Source organism: Megalopta genalis, chromosome 1, assembly GCF_051020955.1.
Source record: "Megalopta genalis isolate 19385.01 chromosome 1, iyMegGena1_principal, whole genome shotgun sequence".
Classification (NCBI taxonomy): Eukaryota; Metazoa; Arthropoda; class Insecta; order Hymenoptera; family Halictidae; genus Megalopta; species Megalopta genalis.
In genome coordinates this window covers 31,759,602-31,781,254 of record NC_135013.1, presented here as the reverse complement: position 1 = coordinate 31,781,254, position 21,653 = coordinate 31,759,602, and the positions used below count along the sequence as shown (strand labels likewise).

The following is a 21,653-nucleotide window of genomic DNA, read 5'->3' as shown; positions in this document are numbered from 1 at the left end:
AACGCAACAGTCGATTTCCTGTATTGAAAAAGTCTGCAATTTTCGTTTTAACGATAATCTTCGGCATCCTGGTTTTCGTAAGAGGACACCGCAAAAAGCGTGTTGCAAATAGTTGGCGGCCGATTTTTCACGACGAACGGGCGGAACGTGTATCCGGCTGGTTTCCATGGTTGCTCGAGGAATGGTCGCGTCTTCGACGGTGAAACCGGTAATTAACCGACTCTTCTCCGAGCATCGGTGAAATTGATTTTAGGATGGCTAGACAGGGCCGCGTTGTCGCGCACGCCGCTTCCGAACTTTCTCCGAGCGATGGAATTAATTATCGGAAAACGATCGAGAGACCCCGGACACCTTCCTCGTCCGTCGTCTTCCCTCCGCCGCTCTCTGAAATTTTCCTCCTGCACTTTCCTTTTAATAACCTTCGTTTTCCGACTGCTCGCGATCGCGCACGCGTTGCACGGACATTAAATCGTCGCGCGCTCCCGTGATTTCCCGATTTTTCGGAGATCTTTCGTACTGCCTGCGAGCCGAACTCTCGCTTCGAGGGATGTTCGCGATCTCGAATAGAAGTTTTTCTTGGAAACTAAATAATTGTATACTAAAAATTCGAGGGTGAACAGTGTCAGATCTCAATTTTCTCGAAAAACTGTTTTAAAACACTGCTTAGCTATTATCGACATATATTAACCCTTTGCACTCGAGCGGCGAGTCCGAGGCGCCACTAAAAACTGCTATAGCATTTTTCATTAATCAATTGTAACAGTATCAGATTTGTCGTATTTAAAAAACTGTTAAATTTGCATTTATTCTAGTTGCCATTAGGCACAATTTCAGACACATAAACTGCACCGAATCATGTAAAACGGAAATACTGCAGGTCAGAATACGTCTTTTAGATTTCGAATTGAAATAGTTCCGACTGCGAAGGATTAAAACTTACGTCTTACAGACTACTCTAATGTTTATTACGTTATAATTGACATAAAAGCGGTAAAAAAAATATATATATATTTTATATATATATATAGTGCAAAGAGTCAATATATATATATATATAAACCGGAATCAATTGCACTCACTTTGCACATCGACAACGAAGCAAATGTGTGAAAAATATCCCTCGATTCACAATTTCTCTTCACAATTGCACAATTACATTTACAATTTTTCATCATTGATGAAAAAGTAATTAATAACGTTCTCACAGACCTGAAATAATAGCTACGATAACGAACTCCAATCTGCAAGCTCGAAATTTGTCGCAGTTGTACCGTAAATTCTCCCTAATTCTCCCTAATTCGCGCTCAGATCGCGCACAAAAATGGACGATTCGAAAAGTAGAGATACGATTATTCAATCCACGTGGCTCCTTTTCACAGTCACCGATCGCCAACAACGCTAAAAACGAGCCGCGAGCTTCCTCTCTCCAAATTCTCCGCTTCTCCACTCGATCTGTGCGCGAATCCTGCATAAATTGCCGCACTTGGATTCCCCAAATCCCAGGAAAATTCTATTAAGAACGTAACGCGAACGCAAACGTAACGACGAGCAATTTCGCTGGAAAACTGCAACGGAAGGTCTGCACCTCTGATATTCAAAAAGCGATCTTTCCTCCTCCCGTTGTCCGCGTGCCGCGCCATAAGTCAACCCGCCGGACCGAGACCGGGTTTTATGGACTCGCCGGATTTAGTGTCGGTTATATGGTTATCCCGTGCCAAGTATACTTCGGCCGTAGTTCGAGAGACGGGGCCCGGTGCTTACCATTTCCGTTCGTGGGTACAGAGAGTTTAGGTAGAGCGCGTTCCTCCACCAGAACTTTTCGCAGGTCAAGTGATCGAGGATCACCGGCGAGAAGACGGTCCTGGCCTGGGCCTGTTTTATGGCGATCTCGTTGATCCCAAGGACAAAGAGATACGCCGGCGTCAACCTGGATAAAATGGATATCGAGAGAAGCGGGTCAGTGTCGGTTGCAGATGGCCGCCGAATCGAACGAGATCGGCACGGCCGTTCGATTCGCTCGACGCGACCGTTCCCATCTTCGTTCGACGACGCCTCACGTGTCGCGGCTCGGACAGTTTTCTATCGATCTTTGATGGATGAACCGTGGCCGGTGTTACGTCGGGACGTCACGTTCGCGAAACGAACCCGAAAGCGCTCTGCGGCCTCTCTCTTTTCACCCGAGCGAGCTTCCGACGATCCGACGAGACAGAGCTGTTACGGAGGAGATAGCGCGCGTTTCCACTCACCTAATAAATCTGTAGAGCACCATGATGACGAATTTCGTGAAGCACGTCCTCGTGAAGCTCTCTTTGTCCGTCTTCAAGCTGCCCGATGACCGATAGAACAGGATCGTGACCAGCAGGCCGCTGCAACGAACGCGCGCATACGGGTTTATTATCGCTCTGTCGGGTCATTGTCTTGTTTAACTGGCTGTCTATGGGGTTATTCGACGGTTTCCAGAATCTACGGTTCGCGATCTAGGACGTTTGAACTATCAGGAAATAGATTAAAATCGTTGGTTAAATTTTGATAGCTGATGCTAATCACGGGGACCCTGTGTAGCTGCGCCCCGTCAGGATTTTCGTGGAATTTTGTCATCTTTTTTGACGCTGTTTTAATCGATCAAATTTTATATTATCTTATCAAATATACAGGGTATTCCAAAATTATGGTACTTCCAGAAAGTAAAGGGTTCCTGAGGTTATTTGAAGTAACTTTTTCCTTAGCGGAAATGTAATGCGTGGCTTCGTTTACGAGTTATTAACGAAAAACATTGGCCAATGAGAAATCGCGACCACCGCCGCCGCGTCACATAGCCTGCGCGACACGGCAATGGCTGCAAGGGCGGAGCGCTGGCCGCACTCGGCCTCTCATTGGTCATTGTTTTTCGTTAATAACTCGTAAACAAAGCTATGAATTGCATTTTCTCTAAGGAAAAAGTTTCTTCAAATGACCTAAGGAATCCCCCATTTCCTGGAAATACCATAATTTTGGGACACCCTGTATATTATATTAATACGTATCGTACAAATATATCGACTGTAATGATGTTTGCGAATATCGATGCATACGCGAATATTCGATATTGACTTCGTAGTAAATTTGTGCATCGGTTATGTTTACACGTGTGCAAGAAGCAATTGATTAACGTTGTTACCATTTTCATAGAGAAGGTTCACGCTACGAGTTAATAATGTGTACCGTATAAGAAAATATTAGGTCTACCGGAAAGTTCTGTCCATTTTTGAATTGAAATATAACACAATTTTCATACATTTAATAATATTTATTGATAATATTATTAATAATATTTAATTAATAATAGTAATAATATATGTTATTTATATTAATAATTATTATTATATTATCGTTATATTATTATATAATAATATATATATTATTGTATATTATTGTATATTATTATATAATAATATATATATTATTATATATTATTATAATAATATATTTAATTAATATTATTTATTAATATTTATTATCTACCGTTACTTATGACTTCTTGCCAGCGTGATGGCAACTTGTAAATGCCATTTTTAGAAAATGATTTATTTTTAGAGGCGAAGAACTTAACTAGTGCTTGCCTGACATCGGCTTCAGTTTTGAATGTTTTTTCCTGTAGAAAGTTTTGCAAAGAGAGAAACAAGTGATAATCGAAGGGTGCTAGGTCTGGGGAGTACGGTGGATGCGACAGAATTTCCCAGCCTAGCTCTGCGATTTTCTGACGAGTCGCCAAAGCAGCATATGGTCTGGCATTATCATCGGTATAGCCATGTTTTCATGATCGCGTCTCGCTTAACACTTTATCGATCGCTAGCCTATTTATCGGCTTTTCGATTGCCAATGTTTATCGATCGCTAGCCTATTAATCGGCTTTTCGATTGCCAATGCTTATCGACCGATAGCCTATTAATCGACTTTTAGCTATCGACGGTTTTCGCTTCTTTACTGTTTTGTTAGTAGCTGACCTCCTGTATGCTGACCTCCCCATATCCTTATGAATTATAATTATAATAATTATTATTATTTATTATTATTTTTAAAGGAATAAGCACAACACAATGAATAGCGAAAATTTAGCCGGTACTGGGAGCAAATGCGCGCGCGACTAAGCCAGTCCTTACTGAGTGGCAGCCTCAACCACGACCGGACGATAAAGTGTTAATAATGACATGAGACATCTTTGTTTCAGTTTATTTAGGAGAGTACACGTGTGTAAATGCAATGATAAAGAGAGATAGTCATATATGTCTCAAATCAACATGTGCATATGGATTGAAACTTGAAGTGACACTATCGGACAGAACTTTCCGGCAGACCTAATATAAAATTTAATTCGTTGAAAAACTCCTAGAGACACGCTCCACGAAATTTCATAAAAATCCCGGGGGGTATACAGCTGCGGGGTCCTCTCTGTAACTAAAACAGAGGTCCGTCTACCGAAATGAAACGGAAATAATTGGAGAAACTGGCAGAAAACTGCCAAAAAGCAACGCGGAAACGAGCCGCGACTGCAAAAACAATTTCACGGTTTCGCTCGTTGCTTCCGTGGCATGCTGGTAATTCCGTAAGAGCGCGGCGGGTTTCTCATTTAATAATCCGCGAAAAAATCAACGAACGACCCGCGGGAAAGGCGTGAATTTGATTGACATTTCGCGTGATTGTCGCGATTACCAAAGAATGCAGAAACCGGCCGGTAATCGCTTCTTTCGCGCATAATAGCCGGGCCCGGCCGGTTCCTCGCGATAAGTGGGACGCGATATCCGCGGGTCAAGAGGTCGGCTAATCGGCTTGCCGGGAGTAGGAGGTGCCACTGGAGGATATCTAATTTAACGCGACTAAAATATCTAATTTAAAGTCGTCTGTTTTTTCTTTTTTTGGTCGCATAGCAGAGTCGCGCGAGTAGACCGAAAAAATGTCCGAGAAAACGAGCGTGGCGCTAAAATGCCTCGCTCCTTTCGAACATTGTCCGTTCAAATATTGTCGCGAGAACGTATACCGTCGCATTCAGGAGAATCTGCATAATTATTCACCGCGAGAAACATTTGCACAGCTCTCGCGAACACGGACGGAAAAGTCCCGCACGCTGTGTCCTTTCCAAATCGCGATGCTGCACGATCATGCTTCCACTAAGTTGCTCGCAACTAGCGTCGAGAAATTTGCAGCTCGTCGATACTTTTCGGAGAGACCGACAGACCAAGGTGTACAGAAGGGCGGTGATTTTTATCTCGCAACGATGCAGCAGAGAAAAACGACGATCGATCTCTTGCGAAACATTGCGGCGGCTCGTCCGTCGCGAAAGTTTCGCGTCGCCGAAGAGGACGTTTCGGGACCGCGAGCGTCCCGGGGCCTGATTGGCCGTCGATCTGGAAATGAGCCGTTTATTTTGAAAGTGGCATAAGTCACTTCACCGTAATGAAAAGTGGTGATTTTTTAACGTTTATACGAAATTATTTATACTGAGAAAAATAAAAAAGATAAATCTTCTCGGAAGTTAGCATCCGTATTTTTAAACGTGTTGAAACGCAAACCCTTAAATATATCGACTTAAAAACGAAGTGACCGACTTAAAAAACAAAGTGACTTGTGCCACTTTCAAAATAAACGGCTCAAATATGAGCCGTCGATTAATTACCTGATGAAGAAGAAGGTGTCCACGGAGAAGGTGGCGTTGCTGATCGTTTGGAACATGAAATTCCGCTCGGTGACGGTGCGCAGCGTCTTGTTCTCTGGAAATATCGCAAACAGGGAAAGTCATCGCTACGGCATTATCAGTGAAAGTTCCGCTCGATTCGGCGGATCGGGAGAACGGGAGGCTCGATGACGGTGGATCAAGAAAAACCGGTACGCTCCGTTACGTCACAATACGCGCGTGGTTCAGCATGGATCGCGCGCGCGCACGTGCGTGCTCGCGGTGAGCGCACATAGAAAGTGGAACGGTTTAATTGGACCTCTAGCGATATCAATTTGAGTCCGTAGCTCGGTGAAACATGATCGCAGAACACCACGTTTACCACGGACAGGCTGTCGCCTCGCCGACAGCGTAACGACGATTATGCCCCGCATTCGCGGCAGATCGTTAGATCGATGTTATTTCTTATTACGTGGTAAATTCCTTATTAATGCGATAATGAAAGTCCAACTGTTGCAACTGCGCGATGAAAAATCGATGGATAATACACCTGGGAACGCGTCGCGGAGGCTTCCACATTCTCGAGTTCAATTTTCCGAAGGTACAGTAATGTCTCTCTAATTGACGCTCAGATTGTACACGAATATAGACAATTTTGGGAAAGGAGATACGATTTTTCGAGCTTTGTGGCTCGTTTTTTTTTATGGTTATCGATTGTCAACAACTATAAAAACGAGTTGCAAGGCTCGAATAATCGTATCTCCTCTTCTCAAATTGTCCATTTTTGTGCACAAAATCTGAGCGTCAGTAAGGCAGACATTTCTGTATTTCTACTGCTCGATTTTACGTCCCTTCTTGGGACAACGGATCCGAGATATCGCGAGCGGTGCTTCTCCGTCGAAAATTTCGCAGATCCGATTGCCCTGCGGGTATTGACAAGTTTTTGCTCGACTGAGATCACCGTGAAGACTTTACGACGTCTTTTCGCGGATTACGGTAATTTCTCCCAGAAATGTTCCGAGTTGAAAACGGCAGATTTGGGAATACTAAGTCGCGATTCTTCGAGCTATGATAATGTTGGAATAAAAGACGATGACTTGACGTTTTCATTTCTGATTTTTTGACGCGATTCGGAGGCAATTCGGAGGCCACGTGACACGATTCGAAGGCAATTCGAGGATCACGTGACGCGATTCGAAGGCAATTCGGAGACCACGTGAAACGATTCAAAGGCAATTTGGTGGAAATTTATAGGTCACGTGAAATGATTCGAAGGCAATTCAGAGGCGACGTGACATGATTCGAAAGCATTTCGGTGGCAATTCGGAGGCCACGTGACACGATTCGAAGACAATTCGGTGGCAATTCAGAGGACACGTGATGCGATTCGAAGGAAATTCGGAGGCCACGTTACATGATTCAAAGGCAATTCGGAGGCCACGTGAAACGATTCGAAGGCAATTTGGTGGCAATTCAGAGGTCACGTGACACGATTCGAAGGCAATTTAGAGGCCACGTGAGACGATTCGAAGGCAATTCGAAGGCCACTTGACACGATTCGAAGGCAATTCGCAGGCCACGTGACACGATTCGAAGGCAATTCCATCGAGCCTTAACATCGACGTAGCAATGAATCACACAGACGTAGGACCAGCACATAGAAATTCACAGCAAAATTTGCCATTTCCGGGAGAAATTACTGCAATTACTTCCCTTCTCCCGCAGTCGCAACTAGCAAACAACAAAGGAATATTGTCCAAGTTATTTTTGCAGAATTGAAACTCAAAGCTTTCGAACGATTTTGAAGCTCGTCGCGGCAAGGGACCGGTCTCGACTCCGCGATATCCGCCGCGCGAAGCACCATACCATCGAGCGATCTCATCGCGGGAACATCGAGCGTGCGGCGGATACGAAGTGTTTCGAATAATCCGCTGGAGAAACTAATGACTCTCCGATGGCGAGATAGGTCAAGCAAACAAGTCCGCGGCGGCGGCGCGAACGGGTCGCCGTAGTTCTGGCGAAAATTTCGTGGGAAGTTGTGACGCGGCTTAGGGCAACGGATGGCGGTCTCGAAGGAGCAATTACGGTCTTGCATGCCGTTGATCGTTCGCGAACTACTGCCGCGGATTATTCGGAGCCGTTGCTGCTGCTGCTGCTGCAGCTTGGGCAGATGCCGGGTGATTAGGAGATTCTGTCGGGGAAGTTTACCGGCGATGGCGAAGACTTGTAGGTAGGTGTGCACCATGACGACCCAGCCGAGGGAGAACACCCGGAGCCCGTGGAGGCAGGTCAGGCTGTCTCTAGCCGCGGGCTCGGTGCTAATGATTTTGCTGCCGTTCGTGATGGGATTAAAGGCGGCCAAACATTTGATCCAGAGACCTGTACAGAGGTAAACAGGAGGGCAGAGCTTGCGATCAGTCGGTCGAACGCGCCGCGATCGGCGGAATACGGGGCCCGCGGGGGGTGGAGAAGTTCGATCACCTCGCCTCTCGTCGATGCCGCCGTGATCGGCCAGATCCTTTTGCAGATCCTTGCCCTTCTCGATCAGCTCCTCCCCATTGTCCTGGCCCGTGGTCGACACGCTGCGCTCCTGGTTCAGGTTTTTGTTCGAGAAATTGCTCAGCCTCTCGTTGTTGTTCGACATGCTCGACGATTCCACGTCCTTGAAGCTCGACGTGGCCCGGCAATCGTAGATCGTCGCGCACAGCATCAGCAACCCTATCGCCCCTCCCACTCCTCTAAAAGAGAAACGAGATTGATCAGTCGCCGTGGATCCGACTTCGACGGTTATCTGGCAGAGACGTCGATATTTCTAGGGTGAAACGGGTGACACCACATGGGTGACGTATCGCGCGGGTGAAATTTAAGATAATGGGAATATTCGATGAATTTTCGGACATCTGTGTGTTATTTTCGACTCGCTGAAATAATTGAGAAAGACAAAGAGATGTCTGCTTGATGACTCGTGTCCGCTGAAATGATAATTTTATTTTTATTAATATTAATATTATATTTATATGTAATATAATATTATTACTAATATTAATTTTATATTTATATGTGATATAATATTATTACTAATATTAATATTATATTTATATCTAATATAATATTATTACTAATATTAATAGTATATTTATATGCAATATATTATTACTAATATTAATATTATATTTATATGTAATATAATATTATTACCATATTAATATTTCCATTAATTTTTATTTTGCATAAACATCCGCGATCTGGCAATTAGTACATCTCTATTATAATCCGTGTACCTCGCGCCTAAGCAGGTACGCGCATAATGATACACAAGGTGTTCCACGGTTATGTTAACACCCGGAAATGAGGGATTCCTGAGATCGTTTGAAGTAAATTTCTCTCCTTCCTGGATGTTAACATAATTATCGGACACCCTGTACACGTTAGTTAACACATTACAGACATCTATATTTTGCTGGTACGCTTGCAAGCTTTTCCCCGATTTGCATAAAAAATCGTGATCTCCGGTGTCCGGTTCTGAGATCGCGAATCACCCGGCGAACTTCGAGATTTATTAGAACAGCTCCAGAGGTTCGGGGCTACGAGATCCCCGAACGTGGAAGAGAAAAGTTAAAGGGATAGGGGAAATCGGTTACGATTTGAATATCTAAAAATTCCGAGATCTCTTCTCGGCTCGATTTTCCTACGAAGCTTCTCTACCACGGTGATGCCACGTCGGATTCGTCTTTTTTCCCCCGGTTGAGGGAAAAAAGTCGAACGACGGACAGGCAGCGTGGAAAAAAATTACGGCGCTCATTCCCGGAGACAGGGTTCTAGGAAAATGTGATTCATCGACGGGATGATTAATAGGGCCGCGAGTGATCGATGCATCATTGACCGGCAATTAATCACATCGACGAGCTAGCTGCTAATGAATTTTAAACTGGTTCGTCGTCCCCGTGCCGGTCGCTATTATGGGACAGCGGGATCGTCCTGGGAAAATTACGTGAACGCTAATGAATGCCATTAAAAGTAGCTTTACGATCGACGTTACCACTGCTCTAATTCACTGTCCGGGCATCCGCGTGTGGTCGATCAAGCATTCGTTTTAAGCATTCCAGAACTCGGGCCGGGAGAGACGCTCGATTAATCTCCTCGAAAGAAATTCGCGGGATCGGAGACGGAGACAAACAGAGAGAGATAGAGAAAGTGGCGAGCGAGAGAGAGAAAGCGAGCGAGAGAGAGCGAGAGATCAAGCAAAAGAGAGAGAGAGCGAGCAAAAAAGAGAGAGAGAGCGAGCAAAAAAAGAGAGCGAGAGCGAGAGAGCGAGCAAAAAAGAGAGCGAGCAAGAAGGAGAGCGAGCAAAAAAGAAAGCGAGCAAAAAAGAGAGTGAGTAAGAGAGAGAGCAAGCAAGAGAGAGAGAGAGAGAGCGAGCAAAAAAGAGAGCGAGCAAAAAAGAAAGCGAGCAAGAGAGAGCGAGCAAAAAAGAAAGCGAGCAAGAGAGAGAGAGAGAGAGCGAGCAAAAAAGAGAGTGAGCAAGAGAGAGAGAGCAAGCAAGAGAGAGAGAGAGAGAGAGAGCGAGAAAGAGAGGGAGAGAGAGAGAGACAAACTATAAGAGAGAGGAACCACACAAAAAACCACGTGACGCAACCTTTCGCGAACTGTTATACCAGCGGCGGCGTGCTCGATTTGTCGCGATGAAATAATATTTGTTCGTTAATCGGGTCCAAGCAGAAGCGCCGCAAAAAACACAGCGGCTCGACGAAAAATACACAACCGGCGTAAAAAGGTCGAGCGAGATATCGTTACGATGTAATAGCGGTCGCGGGTCACGGATCGCCGTTATTAATTTCGCGTTTTAATGCGCGCGTTTTAATGTTTGCGATTTAATGCGCGCGTTTTAATAGCCGGCCCATTCGGCACGCCCAAGGCGGATGCAAATTATGCGCGCAAAAGTGTTCTCGTTATCGACTTCCTACACGATTGTCCTCTGGACATTCTTTAACCGTTCGCCGAAAGCCAAACGGAACCGTTCATTATATGTGTACAAGCGTAATTACGCGGTCAAAAATCGCTCGAAGGATGCTGTTCTTAAGCAGTTAGTTAGCTGTCTCAATCTCTGCTGAAAGTATACGGTATGAATTATGTTGTATCGAAATGGCTGTTCTCTTTTCTAATCTTATTACTAACATTTACTCTTATTTAATTAACTTGTCCAGTTAGCTGCTTCCGACGAGCACGTTCGCCGTGAACACAAAATACTAAAAAAATATACTAATAAATATAAATATATATATATACTACTAATATACTACTAGTAATATATATAAATATTAATAAAAACTCTCCTCGTGACGAGTATACTCGTCGAAAACAGTTAACTGGTTAAAGTTTCCATGGTCTTCTGAGAACGATCATTTTTCACGAGACACCGTCGACGCCCGGGCTTTGTACAACTTCGTATTCACAGCTATAGTGAAATCATACAACGTATCTAGAACCTATTTATTGCTGTCTAACGGCGAACCTATCGTGTCGATTGAAACGACCAGTTTCACACGTTTTATTGAAAATTTGTTGCAATTGTGGAAGCGCTTTCGCAGTAAATAATTGTATAAATTGTTTAAGTCGCGGTCGTACGCTGTGATAAAAATGCCAAGAAGTTCAAATAAATGTCTTATTTTTTGTAAAAAAAGGATCGCAGGTTGGTCACTTTAGCATTAGTATTTGTGCAAGCAAAAAAAAGCTAAACAAAGCTATCTTTCTATTTTTTTATCATTTTAAGAACTTCGGAACAATTTATCGACGTTGTCAGATCCTTTTATTCCATCTGCCGCTTTAAACAGCGTCCAGTTTTGACTGTAAATGCACGAAATTCGCGGTACAGTGTCCGCTATACAGGGTATCCCAAAAATGTCTTGCAATACAGAAATGGCGGGTTTCTCAGATCATTTGAAGCAACTTCTTCCTTTACAAAAATGTTCTCCGAGGCACCGTTAACGAGTTATCAAGGAAAAACAGTGACCAATAAGAATCGAGTACGGCTGACGCGAGGCGACCCAGCTACCACCGCACGAAGCCCAGTTCCGCTCATTGGCTCGGTCGCCTCGCTCCAGCCGAGCTCGCCTCTCATTGGTCACTGTTTTTCGTTAATAATTCGTTAACGGTGCATCGGAGAAAATTTTTGTAAAGGAAAAAGTTGCTTCGAATAACCTGAGGAACCCGCCACTTTCGGATTGCGAGACATTTTCTGGACACCCTGTATAGTAATGTCTTCCTAACTGTCGCTCAGATTGTGCACAAAAACGTACAATTTGGAAAGAGGAAATACGATTATTCGTGTTTTCCTTCTCGTTGTTATAGTTATTGACAATATAAAAACGAACCGCAAGGCTCAAATAATCGTATCTCCTCTTCCCAAATTGTCCACTTTTGTGGAAAATCTGAGCGTCAATTAGAGAATCATTACTATACTTCGCGTAATAAAACAAATCTAGACGATCCTTTGCAACGCATTCGTTCCGCATTCCGGTAAAGGAAAAAAGATCTCTTTTTTGCGTTCCCGTGAGCGATAAAAGCCTGCAGCGTGGCCATGGTTCGGAGATGAAATCGTTTTTTGGATGTCGGTCTAATTGGACGATTCGGTATCGGTTAGTAGCCGGTCGTTAGCGGCGTTGCTAAAAATGTTGATTCGTTAAGCAACGATCGACAGGGACAGACTGAGTGGCAGCCAATACGTGGATCGTCAATCATCCTCGCGATGCCTGTAATTATTCCGCGAAACGATTCTCCCGTAAATGAGGGAAGACCCCGCGGGTCGTCGCAGACCAGCCACCGCTCGTTTCTCAATTCGTAGGATTCGAACGACGACGGAACGCGCGTCGTCGCGATAAAATCATCGGCTCGGTTCCCGAGGCTTTCCAACATCGTTGCAACAACAATGATGTGTTCTCGGGTTTTCTTAATTACAGCAAGTCGCCGCGCCCTGGGGAACCGTTTCCCTTCGATCGAACGCGTTCGTTCGTTCCCTCCGGAGAGAAAGCCGGCCATAAATAACGACCCGGCCACCGTTTCTCATACGTTTCGCGGCCGATCGTGTCCGACGAAACAAAAGAATCAATCGAAAAGAGATCGGAGTGGAAACAGCGCTTTCCGAAAGACCGTGGGAGCTCGTTTCTGTCCGGGTCTCCTGTTTGTCCTCCGCGAAATTCGACGGAAATCGAGAAATTTCCGATGTCCGATTCACCGCATTCCTCGGTTGCCCGTTCGCTGTTAAGGTAGCTAGATCTCGGTTCTCGAGACAATAAACATACCAATAAAAACAACGACGGCCGAGAGAAGAGACACGGAACTGTTCGACCACGAAGACACACCGCTAGACTCTGCAGATCTTCTTTATACGCTTCGTATGTATTTTCTCGACTGCGAGAACACTAATGCAAATAATATTTCGATATGAGGGAAAGAAAGCTATATTTTATTAATTTTGACTCTTGTAACGTTGGTTTTGCACTACGATTTCATTCACAGCTTCGTTGATTAGCACCTTTTCGTCTTTAGCGCGTTAAATGCTGAAAATTCGCCAGGAAAATTTCCACGAAATTTTTATTTCTAATTTTTTGCCACGATTTGGAGGCAATTTGGAGGCAACGTGGCACGATTCGAAGGCAATTCGGAGGCCACCAGACACGATTCGAAGGTAATTCGGGGCCCACGTGCCACGATTCGAAGGCAATTCGGGGGCCACGTGCCACGATTCGAAGACAATTCGGAGGCAATTCGGAGGCCGCATGCCACGATTCGAAGACAAATCGGAGGCAATTCGGAGGCCACGTGACACGATTCGAATGCAATTCGGTGGCAATTCGGAGGCCGCATGCCACGATTCGAAGGCAATTCGGAGGCAATTCAGAGGTCACGAGACACGATTCGAAGGCAATTCGGGGGCCACGTGCCACGATTCGAAGACAATTCGGAGGCAATTCGGAGGCCGCATGCCACGATTCGAAGACAATTTGGAGGCAATTCGGAGGCCACGTGACGCGATTCGAATGCAATTCGGTGGCAATTCGGAGGCCGCATGCCACGATTCGAAGGCAATTCGGAGGCAATTCAGAGGTCACGAGACACGATTCGAAGGCAATTCGGAGGCCAGATGACACGATTCGAAAGTAATTAGCATCGACGTAGCAATAAATTTCACAGACGCAGAACTATCGCAGGGAAATTCACAGCAACCCCAAAATTTTGCATTTCCAAGAGAAATGACATATAACTGTAATATAATAATAATAACTGTAATCGTCTCGATTACAGTTCCAGTAAAAAATTTTTATCGAACGAATCTCTGATATCAAAATTACCGATGCAGAAGTATTGCACGAGAATTCTCCGTCGCTCCAGCGAAACAAAAACGTGCGAAATACAAGGAGGGCATTGAAAAGCGGCGCTTCAGCGTCTTCGGCCGCATTTATGCTTATAACTTAATCGAGATTCGTGGACCGCCCGCAGGCGAAGAGTGAAAAAACGGGAGCTGTTTTTCCGGCGGTCTTAAGCCGGCGCGATTCAGCGGTAAAACCTTGTGAATCGGAATGCAAAGCGAGGCGGCTGAGAGAAGCACCGACAATCTTATGAAACTCGGATGGCGCCACGACTTGTTTGCATTCTTCTTTATTCGCCGTCACTCGGAGCTCCTTCCGGCGACTCCAAAGAAAATTGTCCCCGAGAAAAGCGAACAGATGGAACGAATTAAGGGCCGCCCGTTGGAAAGTTTAAATCGCGGGCCATAACCGGAACGTTCGTCTTCCGGTACGTTCCCCATTTTTGTACGCTGTCTTCGTACAACAACGTAACCACGGTCGTCCCTTTGTATTTTCCGCGCAGCTCGTAAATGTGTAACGATCCATTATGATCAAAAAGAAGAAACTCGGGATAAGAATTATTTCATCGAGCGGAAAGGTTGTTCAATTAAATGCTGTCGATCCAGAGACAAGGTACCGTTCAAAACACGTTCTAAAAATTGATAATCATACAAATTAGATGATTGTTCGATCGAGAAAATCAATATACCTAGACGAAGCACCATTAAGACAAAAATTGCTTGCATAGTGGGTCATGGTAGATTCCAACTGCGAACATACTTGTTGATCTAATTGTAAATAAGAGCTCCGAATTTATCACGATATTGTTATTTGCACGCCAGAAATTAATAATCATAAAAATCGAAAGATTGTTCGGTCGAGAAAATCAATATACCTAGACGAAGCACCATTAAGACAAAAATTGCTTGCATAGTGGGTCATTGTAGATTCCAACTGCGAACATACTTGTTGATCTAATTGTAAATAGAAGCTCCGAATTTTCCACGTTATTGTTATTTGCACGCCAGAAATTAATAATCATAAAAATCGAAAGATTGTTCGATCGAGAAAATCAATATAATTAGACGAAGTATCTACCATTAAGACAAAAATTGCTTGCATAGTGGGTCATAGTAAATTCCAACTGCGAACATACTTGTTGATCTAATTGTAAATAAGAGCTCCGAATTTTCCACGTTATTGTTATTTGCACGCCAGAAATTAATAATCATAAAAATCGAAAGATTGTTCGGTCGAGAAAATCAATATAATTAGACGAAGTATGTACCATTAAGACAAAAATTGCTTGCATAGTGGGTCATAGTAGATTCCAACTGCGAACATACTTGTTGATCTAATTGTAAATAAAAGCTCCGAATTTTCCACGTTATTGTTATTTGCACGCCGGAAATTAATAATCATAAAAATCGAAAGATTGTTCGATCGAGAAAATCAAAATATCTAGACGAAGCATCTACCATTAAGACAAAAATTGCTTGCATACTGAGTCATGGTAGATTCCAACTGCAAACAAATTTGTTGATCTAATTCGAAATAATAATCTCTAATTTTTCGTATTCTTATTGTTTGCGCGCCAGCCGATGCTAAAATATCAAGCCTTTACCAGAAAATGAAAGAGAACTATAATATTAGGGTCACGAACGACCCGATCGCACCGCTCAAGAGTTAAAAATACGTTCAACTGCCAAAACGGAGCCCAATCATGCTATCTCTGTGATCGTCGAAAGGACGACATTCGAGTAACGAACAATAAGATTCATAAATCTTTGACGAATGATTGTCGATTGATCGACGGCTTAAAGGGGCTGGTCCCGCGACCTCAAAGGGCACCGTTTTAACGAGTCTCCGACGGGAAACCGTTCCCGGGTCGTCGGAGATCATTTGTCCTGTCCTTCTTCCATCTTGCAGCCAAGATCCCCCGGGGCTTGTGCACCGTCGCGACTGCGGTACAAATTTTCAATTTGCCCGTAAATTGCATCGGCCGGAGTTCTCGGAGAATATCGAATCGGGTGCGACATCGAATCGTAAATAAATCCGATGCGACACCGCAATCGAGAATGCGGCATCTCTGCCGAGAGACGGTAATCCCTCTGAGTCTCGATAAACGAGGGCCGACGATGGGCCGAGACGCTTTCGCCATTATCCTTGATTCGCTATTATCCTCCTTTGCTTATTGTTTAATATTTTTTCCCATCGATTCTCGATTTAACTCGGAGACTGTGATTGCTTCGAACGGAATCAAATAGCATTGTACAATCAAAGGAGAATTCTATTCTTTCGTTAACAATGTTTAAGCAAGTTTAATTGTCTGGGGAGTACCTCGGGGTCTCCCATGACCCTTGTACATTTTTCTGTATGCCAAGTTTCGTTGATTCATTGCGAGATGTTTCAAGAAGCTGACTGCCGAGCCTGTTTCGAAGAAACCTGTTCTGGGCTTCAATATTTTCCTTTTTAACAAATAAGTAGTAATAAGTAAAAAGGGATAAATAAATCCTTTTTTATGTTAGTAATGTACTTTTAGCAGAATTACGTCGTAATGGCCTCGTTTACTACGAGATAACTCGTAGCAGGCAGTCAACGTGTTAACACCGTTCGAATGTATGAATTCTGTAATCTCAATTTATATAGTTCTTTAATTGAAGTATATCTCATATAATTGAATAATCGATGCACGCTGTTACGTAATCGATGTATCGTGTCGTCGTTCGTAAATCGTAAAAAATAAATCGTAAATTATCTTCGTTATCGTTCGCGTTCGTTCGTCGTCGTTCAATGTCCCATCATGTTCGTCATATTTATTGCTTCCATTACACGATATTTACCCTTTGCCCTCGAATGGCGACACTGAGGCGTCGCTGAAAATTGCTACACCATTTTTCGAAGTGGTTTTTACATGATTAAATTGCTTTATATTTAAACAGTTGTTAAAACTGAAAAAGCATGTAACAGCAAATAATTCAGTCAGTCAATTTTATATCCACGCGATACGAAACTAGTACAAAAATCAAAGTACCATAGGTTGGAGGAAATACCATAGTTTCCAAGCTGAAACAGCTTCGATTGCAAAGGGTTAAATGTATTTAACTACATCGCGCCCATTCTTTTACACTTGAAAGTATTTTAGTAAATACTTTATCGTTGGAAATTGATTCCAGGATTAATAGAGATTTCTAAAGATCCAGCGATCTCACCGATCTACAGGGTGTCCCAAAAATGTCTCGGAATCCGGAAATGGCAGGTTCCTCGGATCATTTGAAGCAGATTCTTCCTTTGCGAAAATTTTCTCCGAGGCACCGTTAACGAGTTATTAACGAAAAACACTGACCAATAAGAATCGAGTACGGCTGACGCGAGGCAGCCCAGCCAACCAGCGCGCGAAGCCCAGTTCCGCTCATTGGCTCAGTCGCCTCGCGCCAGCCGAGCTCTCCTCTCATTGGTCACTGTTTTTCGTTAATAACTCGTTAACGTTGCCTCGGAGAAAATTTTTATAAAGGAAAAAGTTGCTTCGAACGACCCGAGGAACTCGCCACTTTTGGATTGCGAGACATTTTTGGGACACCCTGTATATTGTCTTGGCCGATCCAATTTGAGTAGCTTGAACATTCGCGGACAATGCTAGTGATGAAGTGGTGCTCGCGCAGGTTATATACTATAGTCAAGGTAGGGCTTCCAGAGTTGGTCCTATTAGCGTAACCTTTAATACCAATTTGATCCGCTTTGGAAATTCGCGAATAACTCTTCCAATGAAGCCGGGCTTTCGAAAATTTTTGGGATACCCTCTACAAAATTCAACATCAGACGCGCGAAGTTTGCAAGATCGCGAGACAGATTCGCAAGAAAAATCCTGGTCTCATCGCTCGGTTTACAGGCGATCCCCGTCAACGGTCAGCGGCGCGTGTCACCGGCCGACAAAAACGGCGGGCGTAATTTTTCCTGGAACAATTTCATTAGAGTATCACGACTGTCCGTGCACGGACACGTGCGCCGACCGGCTTCCTGCTTCTGTTTCTTCGTGTCTGGCTTGCTAATGACCGAGCGTGCAATAAAAACGTGCGATTATTATCGCGTGGCGTGTTTCGCGTTGCAACTAGCGTAATCCCCCATTCCTCGTCGTCGTCGTCGTAGGCGACGGCCGCGACATTTTCCGCTCGCCATTAATTCCGCCGTGACCGCGGAAGCTTTTCTTGCTTGTTCGCGAAAACCCCGAGAAAGTTCGCGAAAAAACCTAAGAAAATCCCTGCGACGACCAGAACTCGTCGCCTCTCCCCCCTCACCCCCTCGTCACAAAGTAATTCGTAAATTCGAATCGTCGGACGGCGATCGAACGCGCGGCGACACAGCTTTCGCGGGATTATGCGCCGCTCCCGTTCCGTTTCCTCCTGCTTTCCCGCAATTAAATCGAGGACGATTATGCGTGCGTTTGCATTGCAGATACACTACGGCGAACCTTTTGCATAACGGGACGCGCGCGGCACTCGATGATCCGATTCAGGGCTCGCAGGATTTGCGCAACGATTTCCATCCGGGAACGACCTCTCGTCCGTGTGCACCGTTCCGGATAAACGTAATCAGCTTCTAATTATAAGCCCGATGGCCGCGCGCTGCACGCTGGAACGCGCAAAAATCCACGTCCTCTCTCTCTCTCTCTCTCTCTCTCTCTCTCTTTTAGCCGAGAGGCTAATCCTCTCCATGTAAATCGTGCGTCGATTAGAGTTGCTTTCCACGGCCCCGATGCGACTCGGCGACCATTATTGACGATCGATATTTGTCTCATCAATCTGATCGGCCGAACCGAGTCGCCGAACACTTTTTCTTCTGGCTCGTTTTATCGCTGATGAGACCCGCGCTTCGACGCTAAAGACCCGGCAGAGACTACATTCTGCGCGAGGAGATAAGGCTGGAAGGAAGACGAAGAGTAATTTACTGTGGCCGAAGAGTGATCTAGGGCCTGTTCCGTGCAAACGATGATTATGCATTCGGTCGCGCGAGAATATCGCGCGTATCGGCCGAAGGATAATATAAAGATCGTTCGAAAACGGGCGAGCAACTTTCCGCGGACAGCAGACAAATGGAAACACTTTCGAACGTTATTTCAAAGCCAGCGAAATTCATTCTCTGCAATTCACTGCCGCTCCCCCCGTAATCGATGCAGGAGCATTTCTCACGAAGATACGATCGAGCATCGAAATTCAAAGTGGACCGTGATTCTGTGTACAGGGTGTCCCGAAAATGTCTCGCAATCCGGAAATGGGAGGTTCCTGAGGTCATTTGAGGCAACTTTTTCCTTTGCGAAAATTTTCTCCGAGGCTTCGTTTACGAGTTATTAAGGAAAAACACTGACCAATGAGAGGCGAGCTCGGCTGGCACGCGGCGGCCCAGCCAACGAGTGCGCGGAGCCCAGTTCCGCTCATTGGCTCGGCCGTCTCGCGACAAATGATCTCGCCTCTGATTGGTCACTGTTTTTCGTTAATAACTCGTAAACGAAGCCGCGGATTGCATTTTCGCTAAGGGAAAAGTTGCTTCAAATGACCTCAGGAATCCCCTACTTTCGGATTGCGAGACATTTTTGGGACATCCTGTATATTCCGGTTCACCTCGGGATCCGTCTCGACGGAAGTGCGCACGCAGATTGATAAATGCAAAATGCCCGCGCTATCACCCGCGGGATCGAAAAAAAATGCCACCGGTTTCGTTTCACTCTGAATTTCATGCTGCATCATACGGTGTGCTCTTTCGATGCTCGTTTTTCGCGAGAAGTTCGCATTCCGTTACGCATAGAGCCGGCGTCAGTCGAAAGTTAGGTTAAAAACGGCCGGAACGTGCGAAACGCGTCGGCGTTCCCGATAAAAATTCCGTTCGCGACCGCGCGAGCAAATTTTCGCCGTTTTCTATCGGCCATTCGACGCGGTTCACGGGTGCACCGCGATCAAAGGAAGCCGTGCGCGCGCGCGCACCTTCGCCTGCCGCGATCCACGAATCCCAGGAGGAAGATCAAGGAGGATTTCGAGGCTGCCGAAGCCGCGATACACGTACGGGACACGTCGATCCGTGGCCCCTATCGACAGGTGTGCTCGGTTGCACGTGCGCCGCGAGTGCATTACGCAAGATCCGCGGGACCCTTGGTGCCCGCTGCACGTGAAAGTGCAAGCTATCGCCGGTGCGCTCTCCGATGCGGGCCCGCGCGTCCACTCGAGTGCTCGCGCCGCTAATTATTCACCGACGAGGCTGTATATTCTTCTCGTTTTCGACACCGACAGCCACTTCGGCGGCGACGCTAATGTCTAACCAGCTTTCGAAATTCATTTTTGTCGCAATATATTGAACGAACCGAACGTTACCGGAATTTTTTTAAATTAAATCGATGCAAGAGTTCGACCAACGTTTCCTAAGGTTCGTTCTAACTTTCTATTTGGCTGTGTTACACACGAAACGACGATTTTTCATGTACCTACTTCATGATTTAGTTTCATCATTTCAGATGCCGATCTACATGCATAATTGGACAATTATCCGTCGATATTAATTATAATATATTAATATATTGTTATTATTATTATTATTTAATATATATTATTAATATATTAATTATCATATATATTATTAATATATTAATTATCATATATATTAATAAATAAGATTAATTATAAATTTTCGTATAATTGATTTGTACTCGGGCGTAATGCGATTAAGAATTATGAAGGATTTAGAATTATAAAGAATTAGTAAGTTTGTTAAACGAAAGTTTAACTGAAAAATTCAGAAACTGCCATTTCATTTGCAACGATCTGATTGTTTCAGTTTCGTTAATTAAATGACCGAGATGTTCCAGGCATTTTTGGCGTTGATGCTTGTAGAGGGTGAAAATGGCTCTTTTGAATCATTCTTCGTAATTAGAGGGTGTATTTATAATATTATAGTATTTAGTATTAATATTAGCATTATATTATAGTATTTAGTATTAATATTAGTATTATATTATAGTATTTAGTATTAATATTAGTATTATATTATAGTATTTAGTATTAATATTAGTATTATATTATAGTATTTAGTATTAATATTAGTATTATATTATAGTATTTAGTATTAATATTAGAGTGTTATATTATAGTATTTATATAGTATTCATTATATCAGTAATTAGTATTATAGTATTTATAGTACTATGAATATTCTCCTCGGTGAGCTAGATTATGCTTCGAAGTCTTAAATAATGAGCAAAATTATGCATACAATGAACTTATATTTTCGCAATTTCCACGATAAAACGTGTACTTCCGTTCCGGAGTTGCAAGAATTACGCGACAGCCGATTAGAAGTATCGACAAATCGGGCAGGGAAGGTCGCAGGTTTGCGCGAACCGACTGACCTTGTTTAGCCGATGCGTCGACTTTTACCGTGCATCGTCCGCTGCATCGGGACAAACGGTTGCATCACGAAGTTCGCATACGACGACGTCTCGGGCCCGCGCGAACTTTCCACCTAGTTATCGGGGAGGGGGGGGGGGGGCGAATCAATCGCGCATGTAACCCGCGCGCCCTGTACGCGCATCGTTGCGTCACTCGAGGAAAAGCCGGGAGAAAGCGAAGGCTATGGTAATCGGTATGAACCATGAAACACACTCCTTGTCACGAGCTCGT

General features: G+C 44.4%; 1 protein-coding gene across 1 annotated transcript in view; it reads right to left on the bottom strand.

Annotated features, from left to right (window-relative positions):
* The window catches only part of LOC117218065 (nose resistant to fluoxetine protein 6), a 57,498-nt gene that overhangs the window by 8,756 nt on the left and 27,089 nt on the right, over positions 1 to 21,653 (bottom strand). Inside the window, exons 4-8 of the mRNA XM_033466132.2 lie at positions 8,129 to 8,385; positions 7,856 to 8,026; positions 5,651 to 5,744; positions 2,247 to 2,366; positions 1,762 to 1,927 (exon numbers count right to left, since the gene is read on the bottom strand). Coding sequence (XP_033322023.2) covers positions 1,762 to 1,927; positions 2,247 to 2,366; positions 5,651 to 5,744; positions 7,856 to 8,026; positions 8,129 to 8,385 — 808 coding nt within the window. The remainder of the gene's footprint in view (positions 1 to 1,761; positions 1,928 to 2,246; positions 2,367 to 5,650; positions 5,745 to 7,855; positions 8,027 to 8,128; positions 8,386 to 21,653) is intronic.